The sequence below is a fragment of the Vanellus vanellus genome, assembly GCF_965231255.1.
Source record: "Vanellus vanellus genome assembly, chromosome: 5".
Classification (NCBI taxonomy): Eukaryota; Metazoa; Chordata; class Aves; order Charadriiformes; family Charadriidae; genus Vanellus; species Vanellus vanellus.
The window spans coordinates 21441832-21463632 of NC_138910.1; the positions used below are offsets into that span (position 1 = coordinate 21441832).

Sequence of the window (21801 nt, forward strand, 5' to 3'; positions counted from 1 at the left end):
GAGTGCTTTTGCAGATATTTCCACTGCTACTTACGATGCTTTTGCTTTCATCCAACACCCTTGCAAATATTTTTATTTATGAAATGCTCATAGATAAGTAGATCAAAGGAATTATGAATAGCAATAAAGTACAGAGTGGACTATAATTTAGGAATCCCGTTTTTTTGCAGTATTTTCAAACAATAATCATCACAGAATTGTTTTGCTTTGGTTTGCAATGTTTTGGTTTTTTGAACTGGTAGAGTTATGCATGACTGTATAAGCACTAGGAAGAATGACATCCAGATTCCACTTAATTATACCAGTGGAACTACAATGATATTTGGTTGATTTTATAGGTGATGTAGGTGTACTGAGAAAGATTGCATAAGTTTGAATATAATATTGCAATGTATATCACAGAACGTCTCATTTTCATACTGACATCCACACAGCACTGAGAAAATAAAAACAATATAATTTCCATTAGCTAACATTTTCACAGGTATTTGGGAGGAAAGGAAATTAAAAGCAAAACCAAAATGGTGGTTTCTCTTGGTGCCATCTTCCTGCTTATGTCTGTTCTGCTCTTTGCTCCTTCAGTCCCTTAAATTATGATTTCAACGGCTATTAGTGGCATCCTGGCCAATCAAGAAATTTCAGGCTTTCTTGAAAATAGAAATCAAAGAAAGAATGAAATGTTAGAAGCTCAAAGTGGCCCGGCTGTAAGTGAAGCAGAATTGTATGAATCTATGAGATGTTGTCAAGGTTCAGAAAGTAATTATATCAAAAACTTCCTGACCTAATCTTGGCTGCTGCTTTTTGCAATGCTGCTCTGATAGGCAAGCTGCTTTCCACTTTCAGTTTCTATCTTGAAAGCTAAACTAAAATCTGTATCTCATACTTTACTGTATTGCTGACTAAAGCATGACTGGCAAGGCTGTTGGTAGATGTGATGTAAAAGATATATATATATATATCTATGATGATCAATATATGGCTACTTTAGAACCATGTAAGTACTTTTGTCCCCTTACCGTCTTCTGTGAAAAGGAGATGGAGTATGTACATTCTGAGCTTCTGAAAAGTAGATTTCTCTGAGAATAATTTCCTTAGCATACCATTCAGAAAAAGTCTAGCACTATAACTCTCAAAGAGTGTCTAATACTTGACCGTGACAGATCTCATAATCTGGGTCACTGAATACTTCTGAAACCTAGAACCATGGTATAAAAAAGGTTTAAAAAGGACTTACTATTTTATCAAAATAATGTTTGGGATGATGATTATCTTGTTTATAAAGGTTCGGTTTTTTAAAACAGCTGTATACATGGGAAGTATATAGCATTGCCTAAATCCAGTTTTTGTAATGCTGGTGAGCAGAGAAGAATTTATCAGGTACAAAGGTAAATTTGAGATATGTTAAGGTAAAGAACTGGGACGTATGCCACATACCTAACGTATCAGGGTCTGCAACTAGGGGATCTAGCTATCCAGCTGGATTCCGTATGTGTGAACACTGGCAAGTCACAGTAAGTGGTAGAAAAAATATTCCAATGTATTACAGTATATGGAAAAAACACAATCAGCAATAATATGGTCCATTCCCAGGTGATTTTGTGTTGAATACATAGAAATCAGTACAACATCCCTGGGTCAGTTGCTTTATATCAGAGTAGAATTTTGCTGTGGAAATATGGGACTGTTACTGAAAGGTTTTCCTAGCATACTGAAGGTAATTGATTTGGTAAAATCTTAAGAAGTTGTATCATAAGACCTTCCTAGCTGTTTCTAATACATACTAATTTTTATAAATATTGTATAGAATGCCATACAATAAATTAAATATTAAAAATAACAAAGAAACAACAAAAAAAGAAGAAATTATTTCTGTTGAAAAAATTTAATTTTTTCTTCCCCATATGATACTGAATTATTACAGACTGAATTTATTGAGTAATTTTTATGATGTGCTTCTTCATATACTGATCAGGTTGGGGCTAAGGTCAGGTATGTTAGAACTGCATGCTAAGGAAATACTCATTACATCAACAACAGAAGAATGACTGAATTCTCAGTGGGATATAAAACATTTAATTGTGTTTCAAGTATCTGCTGCTGTTGATTCAATTTAGGATTTTTCTGTTTAGTTTAACTCCTGTGATTATTATTACAGCTCTTTAAAAGAAGCATACCAGATATTCAGTGAGAAGAGACTTGTAAGATACAACTTACCATACATACTGCCCCACATAAATAAAGATGGCTTTTTGATGTTCCTGATAATTGACTGTTCTACTCATCATTTTCTACCTTTTCTACCTGATCTTTTTGATCTCTCCTTATAGTGGATATCCCTAATCTTCCATCTTGAGTTAACTTTTAGTCTTTTTTACTGCAACTTCAGTAATAGGCATTCATTTCTCCTCCTTAAAATTAACATGTGCCAATTAAACTAACCGCCTAATATCTGAGTTACCAAACTCTTCATTTTCCTGTAAAAGAATGGACAGCAGGTCTTTCAAACTTACGGTTTAACCAGTTCATAATTTTTGTTTGTTTGCTCTGCTATTACTACAGCATTCTGCTAGAAATGCTGTCCAGATTGGAATGATGCAAGCAACATTTTAAGAAAACTCAACATAATACAAACAGATAGTTACCTCTCAGTTTAAAAATGTTTTACTGTATTGTATTGATAAATGTCAATTTTTAACACTATGTATAAATTTCTTTGGAATGTACCTTGCTTTTATGGTATTTCTGGAATTTTCTCAAACTGATTGACTTCCACTGATGTTTAAATGCTGGGGTCCTTACTTGAGGACTACAGTATTTATGCCCTGGTTTCCAGTTTCTCCATTTTAGAGGCAGTATTCCACAATCACCAAACTACTGTGCATTATCTATAATTTGAATATGATGCAATGGGAAATTTGTTAAGAATAACCTGCAGAAAAGTGTGCATCCATGTCTTTGTACATTGGACCTAGCCTCATAGATACTAAAGCTTATGCACAAACATGAGACACGAATATGTAAGCTGGGATTTGCAAAGAAACATAAAGGAAATGGGTGTGCAGATATCGCTGGAATTACATGCATAACATACCCTAGAATGAATGTGTCCATTTGTTTGGTCTTCCTCTAAAATGCGGGCTATAGTGTACCATGGTACACAAAAATCGAAGTTAAGCCTATGTCAAAATCACAGCACAATATATTGTCAGCATGATTTGATAAAATCAGAGTGGGGGAGAAAGGAATTAATCTTCTTTTTGTTTGAAGAACATACTTAATACTGTCTGCAGTGTAAAATTCCATTAAAGTCTTATGGTACTTTCTGTATTCACATACTAATATTGTTTATATTTCCTTTACAAAAACTGTATAGATTTTTGGTCTTCTCAAACATGTTTTAAGGGAATAATGCCTCTAACTTAAGTTTTAAGTGTCAGCAAAGATATATCTTTAATGTTACCATGGACCATCTCTCTGTCTAATATTAACTCCCTATAGACTGTATTCTAAATCTGCTTACATCATTCCTTTTTTAAAATTAGCTACTTATCAATGCAACTATTTTACTGATGTTATACTCCACATAGTGATAACATTAGAAGAGTCATAGAATGCCATGATCAAACTACTTTTACTTATTATAGTACTCATATTTGTCTGTTGCCGACATAATGTGATGGTGTGAAATAATAATTTTGAAGATTTGGATTATATTATCACTATGATTCCTTGGTGCAGGACTGGTTTATGACAGTATTGGTTTAAAAGCATTTGTTTTCACTTTAGTCTTCCCAAAATAAAGATTTTTGGGGGGCTTTTATAGTGATTGGACATGTATGTGTACTGTACCAAAGTAATAAGTAGTTTCAAAATGCACAATAGATTCAGAAAATGCATTGGCAAGTGAGAATGCAAAATATCAGCTACTGCTCTGAAAATAATGTGCTGCTCTTTTGGAAATAAAGAGAATTAAACTTTCCGATACAATTCATAACATGTGTTTTCATGTCAATGATAAAGAAAAGTTTATATTCAAACTTTTTAGATTTTACAGACTTGATAGAATAACATTTACTTGAGACATGAAAATACATCTGTGCAGCTTGCTGTTGGTTTGGTCATGACGTTGGAAAATTATTTATATTAACACATGCTATCTGAAGTGTAATCTAAAATGCAGCCACATGATTGGAATAATTAAACAGTGCAAAGTGTGGAAGGCACCCATTCCTAACTTACTGAAATTTCATTTCACAATTTTTATGTGTGGCTCAGAATAGTAGTCTAATAATTTCAGCAATTCCTTGTATGAAAATATCAAAATATTTTCAATAGGGAAAATGCACATGATGTAGTTTCTAATCTTGTGACCTCACCTGTAATAGAGCAAATTGGCATTATAGATTGTAGATAAGAAATTATTTTAATGTCAGAGCACAGAATACATGCAAAATATTTTGGTATGCATTTCAAACATGAACTTCTAGTCAAAATAACTAAAATTGAAAAAAAATAATTATGTGGGGTTTCATTCACAGAAATTAAATGCATCCAGTTCGTCAGAAGGCAGCACAGTTGATGTCGGGCTACCTCCAGAAGGGGAACAGCCAGAAGCAGAACCCGAAGAAGCTCTGGAGCCAGAGGCTTGTTTTACAGAAGGTAAGCAAAGCAAAGTATGTGCAAGGTGATTAGACCTGACTGTGTTGATTTGGGCTGGATTCTATTTTTATACAAAATCAAGAAGAAGCTTTGTGATTATAGTTGTATTTTCTGTTTGTATTAGTAACTCCGTCAGAGATACTGCCACAGATGTACTGTTCTCATGCGTGCGCTCTCTCCTTGGAAGGTGGTATAAGAGTTACTAACCTTTAACTTCAAATATTGAAATGAAAATCCTCAAATATGAGATACTTACTTACAAGCATCTATTCCAGTAGTGTTGAAATAAGCCAAATGACTTCTGTTCATTGTGATTTGTAATAAATATTTACCTTATTCTGATATCTCAAAATTTATTATTGCACTTAGGCTGTGTGCGGAGATTCAAATGCTGTCAAGTCAGTGTAGAAGACGGGAAAGGGAAAATCTGGTGGAATCTTAGGAAAACCTGCTATAAGATTGTTGAACACAACTGGTTTGAGACCTTCATTGTCTTCATGATTCTTCTCAGCAGCGGTGCTCTGGTAAATTCATTGTGGAACTATTGTGTCTATTTTAAGCAGCAAGCATTTAGAATTGCAGTTAATTATATAGCTGCAGGTAACATATCAGAATTGAATATACGATTCATAAATGTTCTAATGTCAACATATATCAATGAGTATTTGGCATGTATTGTAGGATACATAAGAGTTTGCTCACAGGCTACGAAACAAATTGGCAAGTTCAAAATGTAGCGTTAATGGAAATAAGAAACTAGTTATATCAGGCTGGTATTCACATGTCTTCATATTGATAATAATAGCTTTTTTTGTCTTATACGCATTTAAAATAAACCACAGCTGAGCTAGGAACTTATCAACAGCAACGTGAATTGTCAAACTGAGATGTAAGGTGCCAATGTGATTCCATCAGGTGTTTTACCAGATTGATGTTAAATCAGGTGGCGCTGAGTAAGCACTGATGTAATTAGATCCTCATAGCAGGAGCAAAATATAGTGTGCTCGCTACACTTGGGTCAATGCGCAGTCATTCACTGTCAATGTAGACATTTTTTTTTGAAAAGAGAGTTATTAATCTCTGTTCAGGATTGCTTTGTGGGTTGGTGTATATAGCTTGGTTTCAATTATTAGTTCCTCAAAAATTCTGCATCACAGAGTCATTTTTAAATCCCTCATATAATTTTGGTATAAAGTTGTAGCTACCACAAAGGAAATCCTTGTGTCAATAAGCCATTGGTATCCATGGAAATGAATGAAGATGAGTTTTGGAGAATGGTCCAATGGTAAGTTTCATGGATCACTGTTCAGCTCAGCTGAAAATTGTGTTTGGACCCAGCTTTATGAAAAGACTACAGTATGGAGTGAAAGCAAAAGTTGTGCCTGATGGAAGGATATATGTCTTATCGTCACATATTTATTTCCAATTCAATTTCATTCTTGGCTACTATATACCATGCTGCAAATTGTGAAGACATTTAATTATATCTTAAAAAATCTTTTTCACAGGCATTTGAAGATATATACATAGAGCAACGTAAAACTATCAAGACCATGCTGGAATATGCTGACAAAGTTTTTACTTATATCTTCATTCTGGAAATGCTTTTAAAATGGGTGGCTTATGGCTTTCAAACCTATTTCACTAATGCGTGGTGCTGGCTGGACTTCCTGATTGTTGATGTATGTATTCTTTTTCATGTTCTGTTTGACAGGCTCTAAAAATCAGAATATTATGTTTTCAGGATAAGCTTTCTGTTCTACTCAACAGAAACTCTATTTTAAAACTGTTGCTGGGGTATGGTTTATAATTCTGTTCGGAAAAGAAAAAATATTTAGATATATCTATTACTCTTGAGGTGTTTTGTTGATATTCTCTAGTATTAAGAAGTCGTAATGCTTTATTGAAAGGATACTTTTTACTATTTTTTTTCATGGTGTGGAAAGGATGTTGTTCATCCTCTTCAGGTTTTGCTGTATATGGAATTTAAATATTTCAAACTAATTTCTTCAAAGGTTTCTAACATTCTAATCAATTACTTTTAAGTGTCCTGTTCCATTGTACTATTCAGTACTCTTGTACTTTTCACTGCATCGCATGGGCGAACTTAAAGAGATGCTTGGAGAACTGTAGATGAGCTGTCTTAGAATGGGTTCTCAAATGATTTTCAAAAGGCTGCACCACCAAGGAGCAGATACACATTGTCTGAAGGAGACCTAGGGAGAAGTGCATTGTAATTTCAAGTCTACATGCTCAACAATGTATGCACAGTACTGGGTAGCACAAATGGAAGTCTACAGATTTTTTAACCATATAGCAGACATCCATTTCCCTTCCAGCCCCAGTAGCCTGACAACATTTGTCTGTGCTAATAGGGCGTCTCTCAGTTCCACATATGAAATTTCAGTGGAATGCAAGGTAAGAATGTGTCTCAGATCACTTGTTTGCTCCTTCAGAAAAGCAGCAGAAGTCTATAGAAATCACTATGTAGCTCCCTAAAACTACAGTGATATGGTAGACCATTAATTCTTTACTATACAGAGCCTGGAAAACATTATAACTTTTGAATCCATACCAGCGTTGCAGATCCTGTGATAGAACATGGCTATACGCACACTTAGTATTCTGTGGTTGACTCTGTACCCTTGTAAAACATTTATTGGCTCAATCTTCAGATATGTAAATTTCCATGACCAGTAAAGCTTTAGAGAGGCACTGTGGACAATACTTTACACTGTCATTATGTTTATTGTATTTATCAACAAATATTTAATTCTTATTCGTAAATCTGTGGTTTAGTTACTTCTGTGAACTTTATCAATTTTGCATGGCAACCTTACCCTGGTGCAATTCTTTTCATGGAAAAAATTAATCTCTGACTCATGTTTTTGAATCTTTAGTCAGAGATTAAAAGATTAATTTGGAAATGAAATAATTCAGAGAGAACAGTAAGGATGGAAGGGAAGGGCATTAAATGGAGGGAAACAGAAGATGGTTGGTTTGTTTTTTTTTTCTTTACTGGGGCCACTCCTTCCCAATGGTTTACTATAAATACATTTCTAAGGATTATTGATGAAAGATAATTGTATTATTTATTTTACAGCTATTCTAGTTTATTTACTCATCTGCCTGCAGACCAGACCAGCGTTATGCAAGCCAGAATTGATGAAGTGGTTAAAGGAGTCACAGGGAATGTAATGAAGTGTGGATATGCCTAACCATGAAGCTTCTACCATTGTCTAACAAACAGTTGGTTATCAGTCTTGATTAGTCTGGTTAAATCTGAACAGCACTGGTAGCTATGGCTGTTGAATAAGATTTTCTGGACACTAGAAAGTTACATTTGACCAAAGGCCAGGTGTGGATGTGGTTTTTGAGAGCTTTTACATTCTCATCAAGTTCTGAAGATATCATGGGAAGTCCTGACCTAAATTGATCATTCCAATTCACCCAACTTTGGGGAGTTTTCTTTTTCCATGTGACTTCATTTTTCTTTAAATACCGCCAAATGTTGACTGATTTATGTGAATTTAGAAGGCATTTTTATACCATTCTACCAACATGATTTCATCAACAGGTACCTAGAATATACTTCTATTCTACTTTGTCTGACTTCAAAGATCTTTCTGCATTATAGAGGGATTCCTGGAGAAAGAGGTCCAGCCTTGAATCTTCTTGAGAAGTTCAGGGCTCACATCATTCCCACCATACGTATCGAAAGGATATACAAGATGAATGAGCAATATTGCCTTTCTGTTTTTGTGTAGGTCTCTTTGGTTAGCTTAACAGCTAATGCCTTGGGCTACTCAGAACTTGGTGCGATTAAATCCCTTAGGACACTAAGAGCTTTGAGACCTCTAAGAGCCTTGTCGCGATTTGAAGGGATGAGGGTAAGACAAAATGAAAGAATCTGAAATAATGCATGCATAGACAGAAACAATGCATGCAGAATAATCAACGACAAATCCATGCAGAAATGCTACACTATCATCCTATATATTTTACATTTATCACTAACATATAAGCAAAAGGCTTCATCTGCTTATATGAATTTATGTGTTATTGCACACATTGTTACACTTATTTAGGCTCCTTGGCCTTTCACCCTACTTTTCACCCTACTTTTTTTCCTGGAGGGCGCAAGGAGTTATCAACTGCATCAACTATGCAATGCTACTACAAAACTAAATTTATCCTGTACAAATAAATCCTGCTAAAGTCAGAACAGTTATAAAAAACAATACTTCCTCATAAAAGTGTGTGCACGTATACACACATGTATATGCACGTGTGTATTTCATACAAGTATAGAATATCATGCATAGTCTATCAAATATCTTTTACCTTCTATTCTGTAAATATTAATTGGGACTTTCTGTTACAATTTAAAAGTTTTATAATTAATTCCTATATTAATAAGTAAATTGGCAGTGTTAAAATACCTTCTCTCTTTCAGATTAGAACTATTGCATTCTATTTAAGACAACTTTTCTAGTATCAAAGATGGAGCTGATTTTATGATTTCTGGCCTAAATTGGTTGGTTACTGCTTTCCATATTGATTTTAAAATGTTGATTATAATCTATAGAGCACTATGCAGCCTGAAAACATATTGGAAGACTTTTGCTGACAGAGTTGGGTATATTTGAGAAGTTATTGTCCCCAGCTGTTTGTTCTATCAGTTACCACAGCTGACACCCTCAGCTGCCCAGCTGGGCTCTCTGCCTATTCCAGTGCAAAGTCAGATGGATTAGTTTAGTCACTTTAGTGCACTGAAATGGACAAAGACCTTATGTATTCTGCTATGACATGAAAGCTCTAGAAATGTGTCTCTCGGGGGCAGTAGTCAACAACTGGGGATGGTAGATATTTCTAGCTCCAGCCACAAGAAGATGCCTGACTTACAGCTTCAGGGTCCGTCTGTCTGCCTTGGACATATTGCCATAGATCTAATCAGCAGATGCACCTGAGCTGAAACCCTGTTGCTGTAATTAAAAGGGATCCATGTGTGAGCTCCCTACCACAGTCTTTGATCTTTAGCACTGCAGGTTATGAGCTGATTAGCACATTTATAAGTCAACTACAAATTGGTGAGTTTCTGAAGAAAATGTGATGCTCTATGTGTGTGGAAAGTAAAAGACTTCACCCAAAAAGGAAACAGGCTTTGATGAAAGGTTATAAATGCAAGTAGAAAATACCACTTCCTTGCCTTCAACAAATTTCTAGAACTTTGCTGAAGCAAATTTGAAAATTTGGGATGCTTAGATATAAGGCCTACCTAAAACCTCAATAGCATCTCACTAAAAAACTTATTAGTGGTTAGTTTTTTATGAGAATGATTAGCAAAAAAAATGAAGACAAAATATTAAAAATTTTATATGCACAGTAAATTACATAAGTAACAATTTAATGTGGCAAGGAAGAAATAATCACTTTGTCATGAAGGTTTATGGATAATTTTTAATCCCATAACTTCCATGTTGGCATAAAATTTACCTACTGATTTGATCCTGATCTGCTAACTGTATCTCTTTGTAAAATACCCAGATAAGGAGGAGATTTATGACTTTAGCAAAAGATATAATAAAAAATAATGGATGAAGTTAGATAACTTCAAACTAGAAATGTGGCCTATATTTTTATTAGTTAGGCAATTAACCATTGAAATTTTCCTATGGATATAATGAATTTTGCCTTATTTAAAGTAATTAATTTCAGGCTTAATGTCTTTAAAGATACAGTAGCTCAAATTGGTGAAGAAATGAGTATGTGACGATTTTAAGGTCTGATACACGGAAATTCAAGATATCTATTCATAATGTAGCAATTTCATTGGTTTTTAACATCTATGAATGGAAAACATGACAATATAGTATGGTGCACATATTTGGATAGGCACTTAGAATCATTTAGGCTCGAAAAGACCTTTAAGATCATCAAGTCCAACCTAACACTACCAAGTCCACCACTAACCCATGTCCCTAAGCACCACATCTACCCATCTTTTAAAGACCTCCATGGGTCGTCACTCAACCACTTCCTTGGGCAGCCTGTTCCAATGCTTGACAACACATTTTGTGAAGAAATTTTTCCTAATACCCAATCTAAACTTCCCCTAGCACAACCTGAGGCCATTTCCTCTTGTCCTATTGCCTGTTACTTGGGAGAAGAGACCAACACCCTCCCCGCTACAGCCTTCTTTCAGGTAGTTGTAGGGAGTGATAAGGTATCCCCTCAGCCTCCTTTTCTCCAGGCTAAACAACCCCAGTTCCCTCAGCTGCTTCTCATGAGACTTGTGCTCTAGACCCCTCACCAGGTTTGTTGCCCTTCTCTGGACACGCTCCAGCACCTCAATGTCTTTCTTGTAGTGAGAGGCCCAAAACCGAACACAGTATTCGAGGTGTGGCTTCACCAGTGCTCTGTACGGGGGGATGATCACTTCCCCCTGTGCTGGTGACACTATTTCTGATACAAGCCAGGATGCCCTCTTGGCCTCCAAATTACTTCCAGTGAGCATTACACTTCCTATATACAAGCAAAAAATTCTATTCTACACATCCAAAATTTTTAATCCACCATACTGTTCTCTAGGATCAGAACTTGTGCCTGCCCAAATTAATAATTAATAGAAAACATTGCCCCTGCATCTTCCCACCGCTGCTATTGCCAGGGGAAATACCCTTTAATTTGCATTTGGGACTTCATGAAAGTAGCCTGTGGGAGTATAATTAATCTGTCTATGCTCTGTCTCAAGCAGTATCACTCATTGCTGTATGGTGCTAGGCACATACTACCTTTTTTTTTTTAACCAGTAAACACTGCTTTTAATGTCTTTCTAATGGTTTTGCTGCTTTCCCTGGCTGTCAGACCTTGCCCTGTTTTCTCACACCCCAACTACTAATGGAAGCTAGGAGGTGTCTGGGTCAGCGTTTTCAGTGATGCTCAACAGTACGTTTTGAGTGTCTTCAAATGATTCATATTACAAGTTGGTCCTACTATAGCTTCAGGACTCAGACTAAAACAGAGAAAGTAGGTCAGCTGTAGAAATCCAGCAATTAAAGAAAGAATAACATAACTCGACCTGCAGCTGTAGCAAAAAGAGGAAGAGAATTCTCGGGTGTAATGAGACTGAAAGCTCGAGGACAAATATTTTCACTTCATTAACTATCCCTTTATATCTCAATAATTATTCCTGTTGGATGATATTATTACATTTAAGAAATCTACTTATATTTTTTATAAGTAGAAGAATTGACATAACTAAATAAAAATTATGTAAAAATAGTAACTAATATATATTTGGCAAATATTCCCAAATTAGGGAAAAAAAATGATGTTGCCATTCATATTCCAATCAAACGTCCCACTAAAATCAGTGAATTCATGGATTTCCAATTTAAACTAATGCGCATTATTATTAAACTATTCCTTTGTTTAGGTCAAACATGGCCTACCACAGTCATGTCATCACAAAGCTGAGAGTACACGTCTGTCAACATAAGACAGCACTGTTGAAATAGGCAGAAGTGATTTATCCGTTAGTCAGGGAATCCTCTTGCCTGGCTGATGAGTGATAAAATGCTATATTATTTTTGCTTATTGATTTATAATATGTGTTGCTAAGGAGATCTTTATTATGAGTAAGAAACTGGTTTGATTTTTTTTTTGCCCATTAGAAATAAACACTTATTACAGCATGTGAATTAAAATATGTGGCAAAAAAAAAAGCATGGAAGGTTTGGACTTCATCAACCATTCTGTGGTTTTATAGAGTCATTGAATAATTTACTTTGAAAGGAACCTCATTTGGTCTAGCCTCTAAATTTAACACAACAACAATTTCATTGAAATCCCATAGGATGTCAAATATTGTCCAAAGTATGTATCACCCCAAAGAGGTATTATTTTGGCAGGAATGGAGCCCTGAAAGCAAAATAAATATTTCTCCTTTCCTTCAGTCCAAGTCCACTATGTGGTATATATGGTGGTGGTTCATCACCTGCTCAAAATTCAAAGGTTTTGTTTTCTATACTGTGAAATGGCAAGGAATGAAAGGTGCTCTACCTAGATGACTAATTTTACAAGTAATTGATTCTATGGAACCTATTAATTGTAGATATAAATGTAATACCAAAATATATTACAGACTTAAGCTACACATTTGTATTTCGAATAGAAACAAGTAGCATAGTGTGCTAGAGGATCCACTGCAGTTCCTACATAATATAAACTAAATGAATTATAAATAATCTAATCTATGTAATATCTAATGTCCTGCATGTTTAAGACAAAATCTTCATTAGGTTCTAAGGATCTGATTCAGTTGTTTTGGCAAAATTGGCAGCAATGCTCCATAGTTATTAAATTTTATATTGTTAGACTTACTTAGAAACAGATTTAAAATACAAGTTACCTAATTTCGGAGTTCATTAATTTCATCATTAAATAAATCATTCTCATTCATAATGGACCTACTTTCTCCCTAATTTTATTTTCTTTGCTATTTTCTTTTTATTTTGACATGTTTTTAATCATCACTCATCATCATACATGAACTTCATGTTTTTCTTTCCTGAAGCCTGATTTTCCCCAAAATTCATTTGGGAATTAAATCAAGTCTCTTCCTTCTTCAAGTCTTATCTGCCACTTGCCTGAATACTACCAGCTTTTCTTTGTTCAGATACTCAGCTGGTTTCCTGGTTCGAAAATGTACGCTTTTAGGATTTTATATATAACCATCCAAATGAACATGCATACCTCCCTGAGTTTTCTTTAATTTAAAAGAAGTCTTAAAATTACTTTTAAAAATTTGCTCAGTAATATTGATTTGGACTGTTTATCAAGTAAACTTGTAATAGAAAAAAGTTTGTTGTGTTTGATGCAATCCATCATTAGAAATATTACGGATACGGTTTTGCAGACATACATTAAGTAAATATTCTACAAAGAATTAATAAATGCTGATTTTTTCTGTTGTTTTCTTTTTTACTTCATTTTACCTGTTTCTGGTTCTTTTCCCCATTCTTTAAAGCTACCATTTGCTGCTCTTTATGTGTTTTTCATTCTAATTATGTCGACATTTTATCTTTTCAGTATACTGCTTTTCTTACTTGTTACTCTCAACAATTAAAAAAGTGTAACACAGATATTAGAATTAAAATAGAGTGTTGCATTTAAGAAGTGTTGATGAAGCATTTGTAAGATACTGGTGCCTGTGTTCTTACACAGTCTCTCTTTGGTTTAATTTGTACTCTAGGTGGTTGTGAATGCCCTCTTAGGAGCAATTCCATCCATTATGAATGTGCTGCTTGTTTGCCTTATATTCTGGCTGATCTTCAGTATCATGGGAGTAAATCTATTTGCTGGAAAATTCTACTACTGTGTTAACACTACAACTGATGAGAGATTTGATATCAGCCAAATTAACAACTACAGTCAATGTGAGGAGCTCATAAAAAACAATGAAACTGCCCGATGGAAGAATGTGAAGGTTAACTTTGATAATGTAGGCCTTGGTTATCTTTCTCTGCTTCAAGTGGTAAGTCACCACTCCTTAATTTCTATTTCTCTTTCTATACCTCTATTGTTTACTTGTAACAGTAAAAAGTAATTTTTCATTGTTTCTTTCATAGAATCATAGAACAGTTTGGGTTGGAAGGGACATCTATGACATGAAAGGTCATCTAGTCAAACCTCCCTGCAATGAGCAGGGACATCTACAAGTAGATCAGGTTGCTCAGAGCCCCGTCCAACCTGACCTTTAATGTTTCCAGGGATGGGGCATCTACTACCTCTCTGGGCAACCTGTTCCAGTGTTTTGCCACCCCCGTTGAAAGAAATTTCTTCCTTATATCTAGTCTGAAACTACCCTCTTTTAGTTTAAAACCATTACCCGTTCTCCTGTCGCAACAGGCCCTGCTAAAAAGTTTGTCCCCATCTTTCTTATAAGCCCCCTTTAAGTACTGAAAGGCCACAATAAGGTCTCCCTGGAGCCTTCTTTTCTCCAGGCTGAACAACCCCAGCTCTCTCAGCCTGTCCTCATAGAAGAAGTGCTCCAGCCCTCTCTGTGGATGTGGCTTTCCTCTGTACACGCTGCAACAGGTCCATGTCTTTCCTGTGTTGAGGGCTCCAGAGCTGTAGTCAAGGTGGGGTCCCACCAGAGTGGTGTAAAGTGGCAGAATCACCTTCCTCGCCGTGCTGGCCATGCTTCTTTTGATACAGCCCCAGATACGGTTGGCCTTCCAGGTGGTGAGCACACATTGCCAGCTCATGTCCAGCTTCTCTTCCACCAACACCCCCAAGTCCTTCTTGGCAGGGCTACTCTCAATCCCTTCATCCCCCAGCTTGTCCTGATAGCGGGGGTTGCCCCAACCCATGCGCAGGACCCTGAACTTGGCCTTGTTGAACCTCATGAGGTTCACATGGGCCCACTTCTCGAGCTTGTCCAGGACCCTCTGGTTGGCATCCCATCCCTCAGGTGTGTCAAGTGCACCACTCAGCTTGGTGTCATCAGCAGACTTGCTGATGGTGCACTGGATCCCACTGTCTATGTCATTGATGAAGATATTGAACAGTACTGGTCCCAGTAAAGACCCCTGAGAGACACCACTTGTCACCGATCTCCATCTGGACATTGAGCTGTTGACCACTACCCTCTGGATGTTACCATCTAACCAGTTCTTCATCCACCAAAGAGTCCACCCATCAAATCCATAGGTCTCCAATTTAGAGAAAAGGATATTGTGGGGGACCATGTCAAAGGCCTTACAGAATTCCAGATAGACGACATCTGTAGCTCTTCCTTTGTCCACTTATGTAATCAGTCCATCATAGAAGGCCACTAAGTTGGTCAGGCAGGACTTGCCCTTGGTGAAGCCCTGCTGGCTGTCTCAAATCACCTCCCTGTCCTCCACGTGCCTTAGCATAGCTTCCAAGAGGATCTGTTCCACGATCTTCCCAGGCACAGAGGTGAGGCTGACAGGTCCATAGTTCTCAGGGTCCTCCTTTCTACCCTTTTTAAAAACGAGTGCAATATTTCCCTTTTTCCATTCACTGGGGACTTCACCTGACTGCCATGACTTTTCAAATATCATGGAGAGTGGCTTGGCAACTACACTAGCCAATTGCCTCAGGACTCTGGATGCATCTTGTCAGGTCCCATAGATTTCTGTATGTTCAGGTTCCTCAGGTGGTCACGAACCTGATCTTCTCTTGCAGTGGGAGGGATTTTGCTCCCTCAGTCCCTGTCTTGCAGTCCATCCACTCAAGAGGTGTGGGAAGAGAGGTTGCCAGTGGCAAAAAAGTTGTCAGGACTGCAGACTACACTAGTGCATGATCACTGCAGCCCAGGCTGCCCCCAGTCTTGATGTCACCCATTAGCTCACTTGCATTGGTGACCAACAGGTCCAATATTGCATCCCCTCTGGCAGGGCTGTCTATTTCCTGGCTTAAGAAGTTATCCTCCATGTATTCCAGGAGTCTCCTGGATTGCCTACAGCTCGCCATGCTACTTTTTCAGCAGATGTCGGAGTGGTTGAAGTCCCCCAGCAGGACGAGAGCCTGTGAGCATGATGCCTCCTGTAGCTGGAATAAGAAGGCTTCATCAATAGGCTCCCCTTGATTGGGCAGCCTGTAGTAGACACCAACCACAAGGTTCCCTTTGTTGCCTCGGTCTCTTATTCTTACCCATAGGCTTTCAACCTGCTTGTGGCTATTCTTCAGAGACAGCTCTTCACACTCTATCCATTTCTTGATGTAAAGGGCAATGCCTCTGTCCCTTCTTCCTCTCTGTCCCTTCTTCCTCTGTGTCCCTTTTGAACATCCTGTAGCATCAATGGCCACACTCCAGTCATGGGATTCATCCCACCAAGTTTCAGTAATGGCAACTAGGTCATAGCTTTCTAGCAGCATGATGGCTTCCAACTCCTCCTGTTTGTTGCCCATGCTGCGCGCGTTGGTGTAGAGGCACTTTATCTGGGCTGTTGGCCGTGTCACCTTCTTAGAGGAACACCCCTTAATTCCTCTGAGGTATTTCACTGGTGTTTCCCTATTGGCTTCTATTATCTCAGGAGCCCCTGGCTTATCTCTGTAAGACTTCAAGTGTGCTGCAATGTAGCCAGCACATCTCAGAGCAACAGGGTAAGATCCCTTGTGTTTACAAATCTTGTCTCTCACTTCTTGGTTTGGAATTATAAGGTGTGGGATAAATTCATGACTCTACAGAAATAATACAAAGCATAGAGGCTGATTATGAGAAAAAATACATAATTCAAACCTAATTTACCTTAGCTGCATTGAATCTATATCAAGTACGTCTACTTTGCTCATACACAGAAAGTAAGTTTTATATGAGATATTAATCATAATTGATAAAAGTTCTTAACAGATGCTGTGTCTTCTATAGTCAGATATTAGAATTCACTTACAATTCTCATATATGAATAAAACATATAATAGAAGGCAAGAATCAACATTGCATTGTGCTGGTGTTTATGATGAGCCCTAAAGACACTTAAGCTCTTAAACAATGTTTCTGACAAGCCATTTTCCAGGAAAAGCATGAGGTAAACACCAGTGTTCTGTTTATAGGCTACATTTAAAGGATGGATGGATATCATGTATGCAGCTGTGGATTCTCGTAATGTAAGTATAGTCCCTTGACTCCATTTGTTTTGACTGTAGAGCTCCACGATTTAACACTGTAATTTTACATCTTTCAGAAATAACAGTAAAAATGAGAGAACAGGGTGTTATTATAGTTTTGTAGTTAAAGAAGATGGAAACCATACGAAAAATACAAGAGACAAAGAAAGCAGAGTAGTCCTAAAGGATTCCATGTTCTCTACAGTGCAATCGGGCCAAATTTCCTCAATTCCACAGCAGACTTAACTATTGCCATGAAATGCCTTTTCCTCCTCTAATTTTGCACATTGAGGCATTATTTACATTTGGAAACAGGGACCGATACACAGCTTAGAGATGATTTTCTTTAACATCGATCTTTTTTTTTTTAAAGTTGAGACTTTCACTGTGGTTTGCAAGCCACCTGACTCCTTTCTTCAGGGTACAGTTCCTATTCTTAACTCGGGCTGTGCCTTTTCTTACCCTTTTGCCTTCCCCTTGCTCTGTTGGTGCAAGTTGTCCTCTAGTTCTAAGTAGACAACTGAATAAACTAAACTGGTAAAGCTCCAGCTTTTTTGGTAAGCTACACTCGCAGCAGGATGCCTGTTGTAGTATAGTAAATGTGCATTGTTGTACCAAGAAAATATGCTTTATTTAAACGTGGCTTGCATGCCTCTCTTCCGTAATCCAGGGCAGTTTCCTAAGTACCTATAGCATTGAAAGCTCTAGAAGCCCACATCAGGAGCCTCCCGCGAGATATACAGAATAGTTTGCAGCTTTATGAGCTGGTGTTTCTGGTTGTCTATACACTCAGACAGATGTTACTATACAAGTTTAAACCAATTGTTTCTTCAGTATTTATTCTACGCTCATATAGGCTAGTTAAATTTTATAAAATGAAATACCAAGTTTGATAGCAAAGTCCTTTTTTGAGAATGTAACTTCATAGATTGAAGATCAGTGGAATGGATATGTGGGAACTTTACCATAAGAAGCAAAGATCAGAGTGAGAGTGCCGTAAATTCTATCTAGCAGATATTTGATTCTGTGCTCACAGTCAAACTAGTTTCTATGCCTTTTTTGCAGGTTTTGGATCAGCCTAAGTATGAAGATAACCTGTACATGTATCTTTACTTTGTCATCTTTATCATCTTTGGATCATTCTTTACCTTGAACCTTTTCATTGGTGTCATCATAGACAATTTCAACCAGCAGAAAAAGAAGATAAGTACTTCATCATTATTCTGAAAAGAAAGCTAAAAAAATGCTTATTTTTGGTCCACACACAATAACTTTATTCATAAAATAATATTTTTCATTTTTTGATAAATTAATATGTTCTCTGCATATTAATTACATTAAATTATTAAAGCTTACAATTTGGCTTTATGTGGGTTTAGCAGACATGTGACAGCATACGTCTGACTGTGGTTAGTGAAATACCCAATGTCATCTTTGTAAAGATGTGGATTTGGGGCTGGAGTCTATAATAGACTTATAAAAAGGCTAACCACTGAAATAGCTAAAAGTAGCTATAAAAACTCTTAGCTATCTACCTTCATGCCTCAGAGCTTAGCAGTGTAGATCTCTGCACTCTAGTAATAAACATTGTATTATCTTTATTTGAACACTTTAGTCTTTGTATTTTGTCAACACTGCCTCAAAATGTGTCAGTCTTTCAGCTGCAGAACTTACCTAAGTATCTGGCCACACAAAGTGTTATTGGAGTGGTGGAAGTGCTGTTGGATCCATGTGCTGAAATGGGTTGAGATGGAGAGAAATTGGCTTTTATTCTCTACTCCACGTAGTAGTTCCAGGATCTCCTGCTTCAAGTCCTGCCCCAGTGGAGGGAGAAGAAGAGTTTGTGAAATATGACCGTCTGGATACCTTCTAATTCTCCTTTGGTATCATAGATGACAGTTCTGAAATTTTGCCAAAATTTACTCTAGAGGAAAAACAAGAGAAGGGGATTGCAATATTTTATTAGTTTGTGCCTCTGTAATAAGTGATGGAATTTAGTAGAACAAAGAAAAAAAACGTCTCCTTCCTCTGTACCTCCCCTCTCCCCGCTGAAAAACAGAAGTCTGCCACAAAGAGTGCAAGTTCAAGAGCCTCTCAATAAAACATCATAAACATTGAGTGCAATATGTAAAGCAATTTTTCTGTTACCAAAGTACTAATAATTATGATAAAGGGGAATTTTATGTCTGTCCTAACTATTCCCACAGATGAGAATGTGAACAAGAGTGATTATTACTATCCAGCATCTTTGTTTATTAAGTAATCAATACAGATATATGATTGTAACCAGTTTTTGTCTATTTGGTTTACTTTGGAGGTCAAGACATTTTTATGACAGAAGAACAAAAGAAATACTACAATGCAATGAAAAAATTGGGTTCAAAGAAACCACAAAAGCCTATACCTCGACCAGCAGTAAGAATAGAAGTCTTTTATGTTATTTTTACATTTATTTAAAAATGGGATTGTTTCAATCATGCCTTAGGCTGAATTAAGTTGTAAGCTAAAAACCCAAGTGATATAAGAAAATCCTTATTCATCTGAAATCTATTTTTTTCTCTTTTGTAGTCTGAATATGGAGAACTCTTCCCCTTCTCCCCCGCCCTTTTCTCTCTGCTGACGGCAATGACATTTTATGTGGCTTTTTTTCAAAACACTGGTTTGACTAGAACAGTTAAATATGGCTGTGTATATGTCAAAATACGTGAAAGCCTTACGGCACAGGCTTTTTCAATCATCGAGGAAGACTCTGAAACTGCCGTATGGAGACAAGTTACTGTATCATTGCCTGAAAAAAAAGTCCTTTTGCCCCTCACATTGCTGTTGCACAATCCATACGATGGTTTGCAGTCCTGAGCAGGGCTACCCTAGCACTACAGAGCAGGGTTTGGCTGGGGCAGAGAGTGATTCCAGCTCTGCAGTTCTACTTTGGATGGTGGAACCTGCTCAGTGGCTGGCCCAGCCATCAGTAAATTCTCTATAGCTGAAAAATGGAAGATATTGTTTTAAAGGTTATTTTGGTGGCATGAAGAGCACTGAACTTAGGGCTTGAAAACTTTACAAGTTTTCTGGCGAATGAAGTGCTATTAACTCTCAGCCTGCTCACCCCCACCCCACTTATTTTTTTTAAATTTTGCCAAATAAGCATTCAGTTAATAGTCTGTGTCACAAAAGGTTACAGTGAGCTGGTTCAGAGTGGCAAAGTCACCTCTGCAACTTTAAAAAAAATGCACCATGCATATTTTGAAATCATCCCTTTAATGCTTATAAACATAGTAGTTGCATTTCTATTTAATTTGTGTTTACATGTACAAACTGGAAAATTCATACAAATAGAGGACTTCATGGAAGACATGAAATCCCCTTCATACTTGATTTAAATAATTCATGGCAACTTCAAAAAAGAAATTTTACCTAATGCATATTGTAATGAATCTTATTTTTTTCCCCCCTCAGAACAAATTCCAAGGCATGGTCTTTGATTTTGTAACAAAACAAGCATTTGATATCAGTATCATGATACTCATCTGCCTTAATATGGTCACAATGATGGTAGAAACAGATGATCAGAGTGAAGACATGGAGAACATTTTATATTGGATTAACCTGGTGTTTATTGTACTTTTCACTGGAGAATGTGTCCTGAAATTGATTTCACTTCGCCATTACTATTTTACTATAGGCTGGAATATTTTTGATTTTGTGGTTGTCATTCTCTCCATAGTAGGTAAGAACAATTTTTATGAAACATCTGATTCTGTGGAAACTGAAACATTTTTGGCATGTAAAGCCTATATATATTTTGGTTCAATGTTGTCACCAGAAAGTCTGAGCACAATTTTTCTTTCTTCTAATTTTATATTATCCGTAAAATAACTGAACAGTATAGTAAGAAATTTTTTAGCAATAGGTTTCATACACTCTCACTTTTCTATTAGTTGAAATTAGATCTTTATTCAGAAGTCAGTAGAAATTCCTCAGCATAGAAACAAACCCATAGATGAAAGGCAATTTTGATATAAACTAACATTAGCAGTTGCAGGAAGACTCCAGCAATCCAAAATCCAAGAGCAAAATCTGTGTGGGACTTTTGTTAGGCTAGCAAGCAAGCACCCCAGACAGCAGGGTATAACCCTCAGCTTACTTCAGAGTTGTGTTTCATCCTGAGAGGTTTTATGCCTGAGCTACACTGAGCAACCGGAGAAACAGAGCTGAAGCAGATGTAGTAATACATGGCTCCGCTAATCTTTGCTTTATCTAGAGCAGAAAACCTGAAAGAACTTGACTAAAAATTCTGCCATTCTAACTTCTCAGAACTCCTTAACATGCAAATTGGTTTTGCCATTTTTTGTATGGAAGCAGGATGTAGTTATTTTTCTGCTTTGAGGCACATAATGCTCAATTTTTCTACTCTTCAGTGAGTTCTAAGAAGCCTTTTTATTATCAGTTTGTTTGGAATTGCTGTGTCATTAATGCTAAACTTGTGGTCATGTTATTTCA

General features: G+C 36.8%; 2 protein-coding genes across 8 annotated transcripts in view; one reads left to right on the forward strand and one right to left on the reverse strand.

The window, feature by feature from the left end:
- LOC309672013 (sodium channel protein type 1 subunit alpha) overlaps positions 1-21801 on the reverse strand; it is a gene marked incomplete at both ends in the record, with an annotated part of 554434 nt that overhangs the window by 143793 nt on the left and 388840 nt on the right.
- LOC309672675 (sodium channel protein type 2 subunit alpha) overlaps positions 1-21801 on the forward strand; it is a gene marked incomplete at both ends in the record, with an annotated part of 58808 nt that overhangs the window by 35326 nt on the left and 1681 nt on the right. For all 8 annotated transcript variants that reach the window (XM_082484237.1, XM_082484230.1, XM_082484232.1 and 5 more), the window contains 9 exons: positions 4539-4659; positions 5029-5183; positions 6168-6341; positions 8427-8549; positions 13916-14197; positions 17248-17301; positions 18367-18508; positions 19592-19716; positions 20758-21028. In XM_082484237.1, coding sequence (XP_082340363.1) covers positions 4539-4659; positions 5029-5183; positions 6168-6341; positions 8427-8549; positions 13916-14197; positions 17248-17301; positions 18367-18508; positions 19592-19716; positions 20758-21028 — 1447 coding nt within the window. The remainder of the gene's footprint in view (positions 1-4538; positions 4660-5028; positions 5184-6167; positions 6342-8426; positions 8550-13915; positions 14198-17247; positions 17302-18366; positions 18509-19591; positions 19717-20757; positions 21029-21801) is intronic.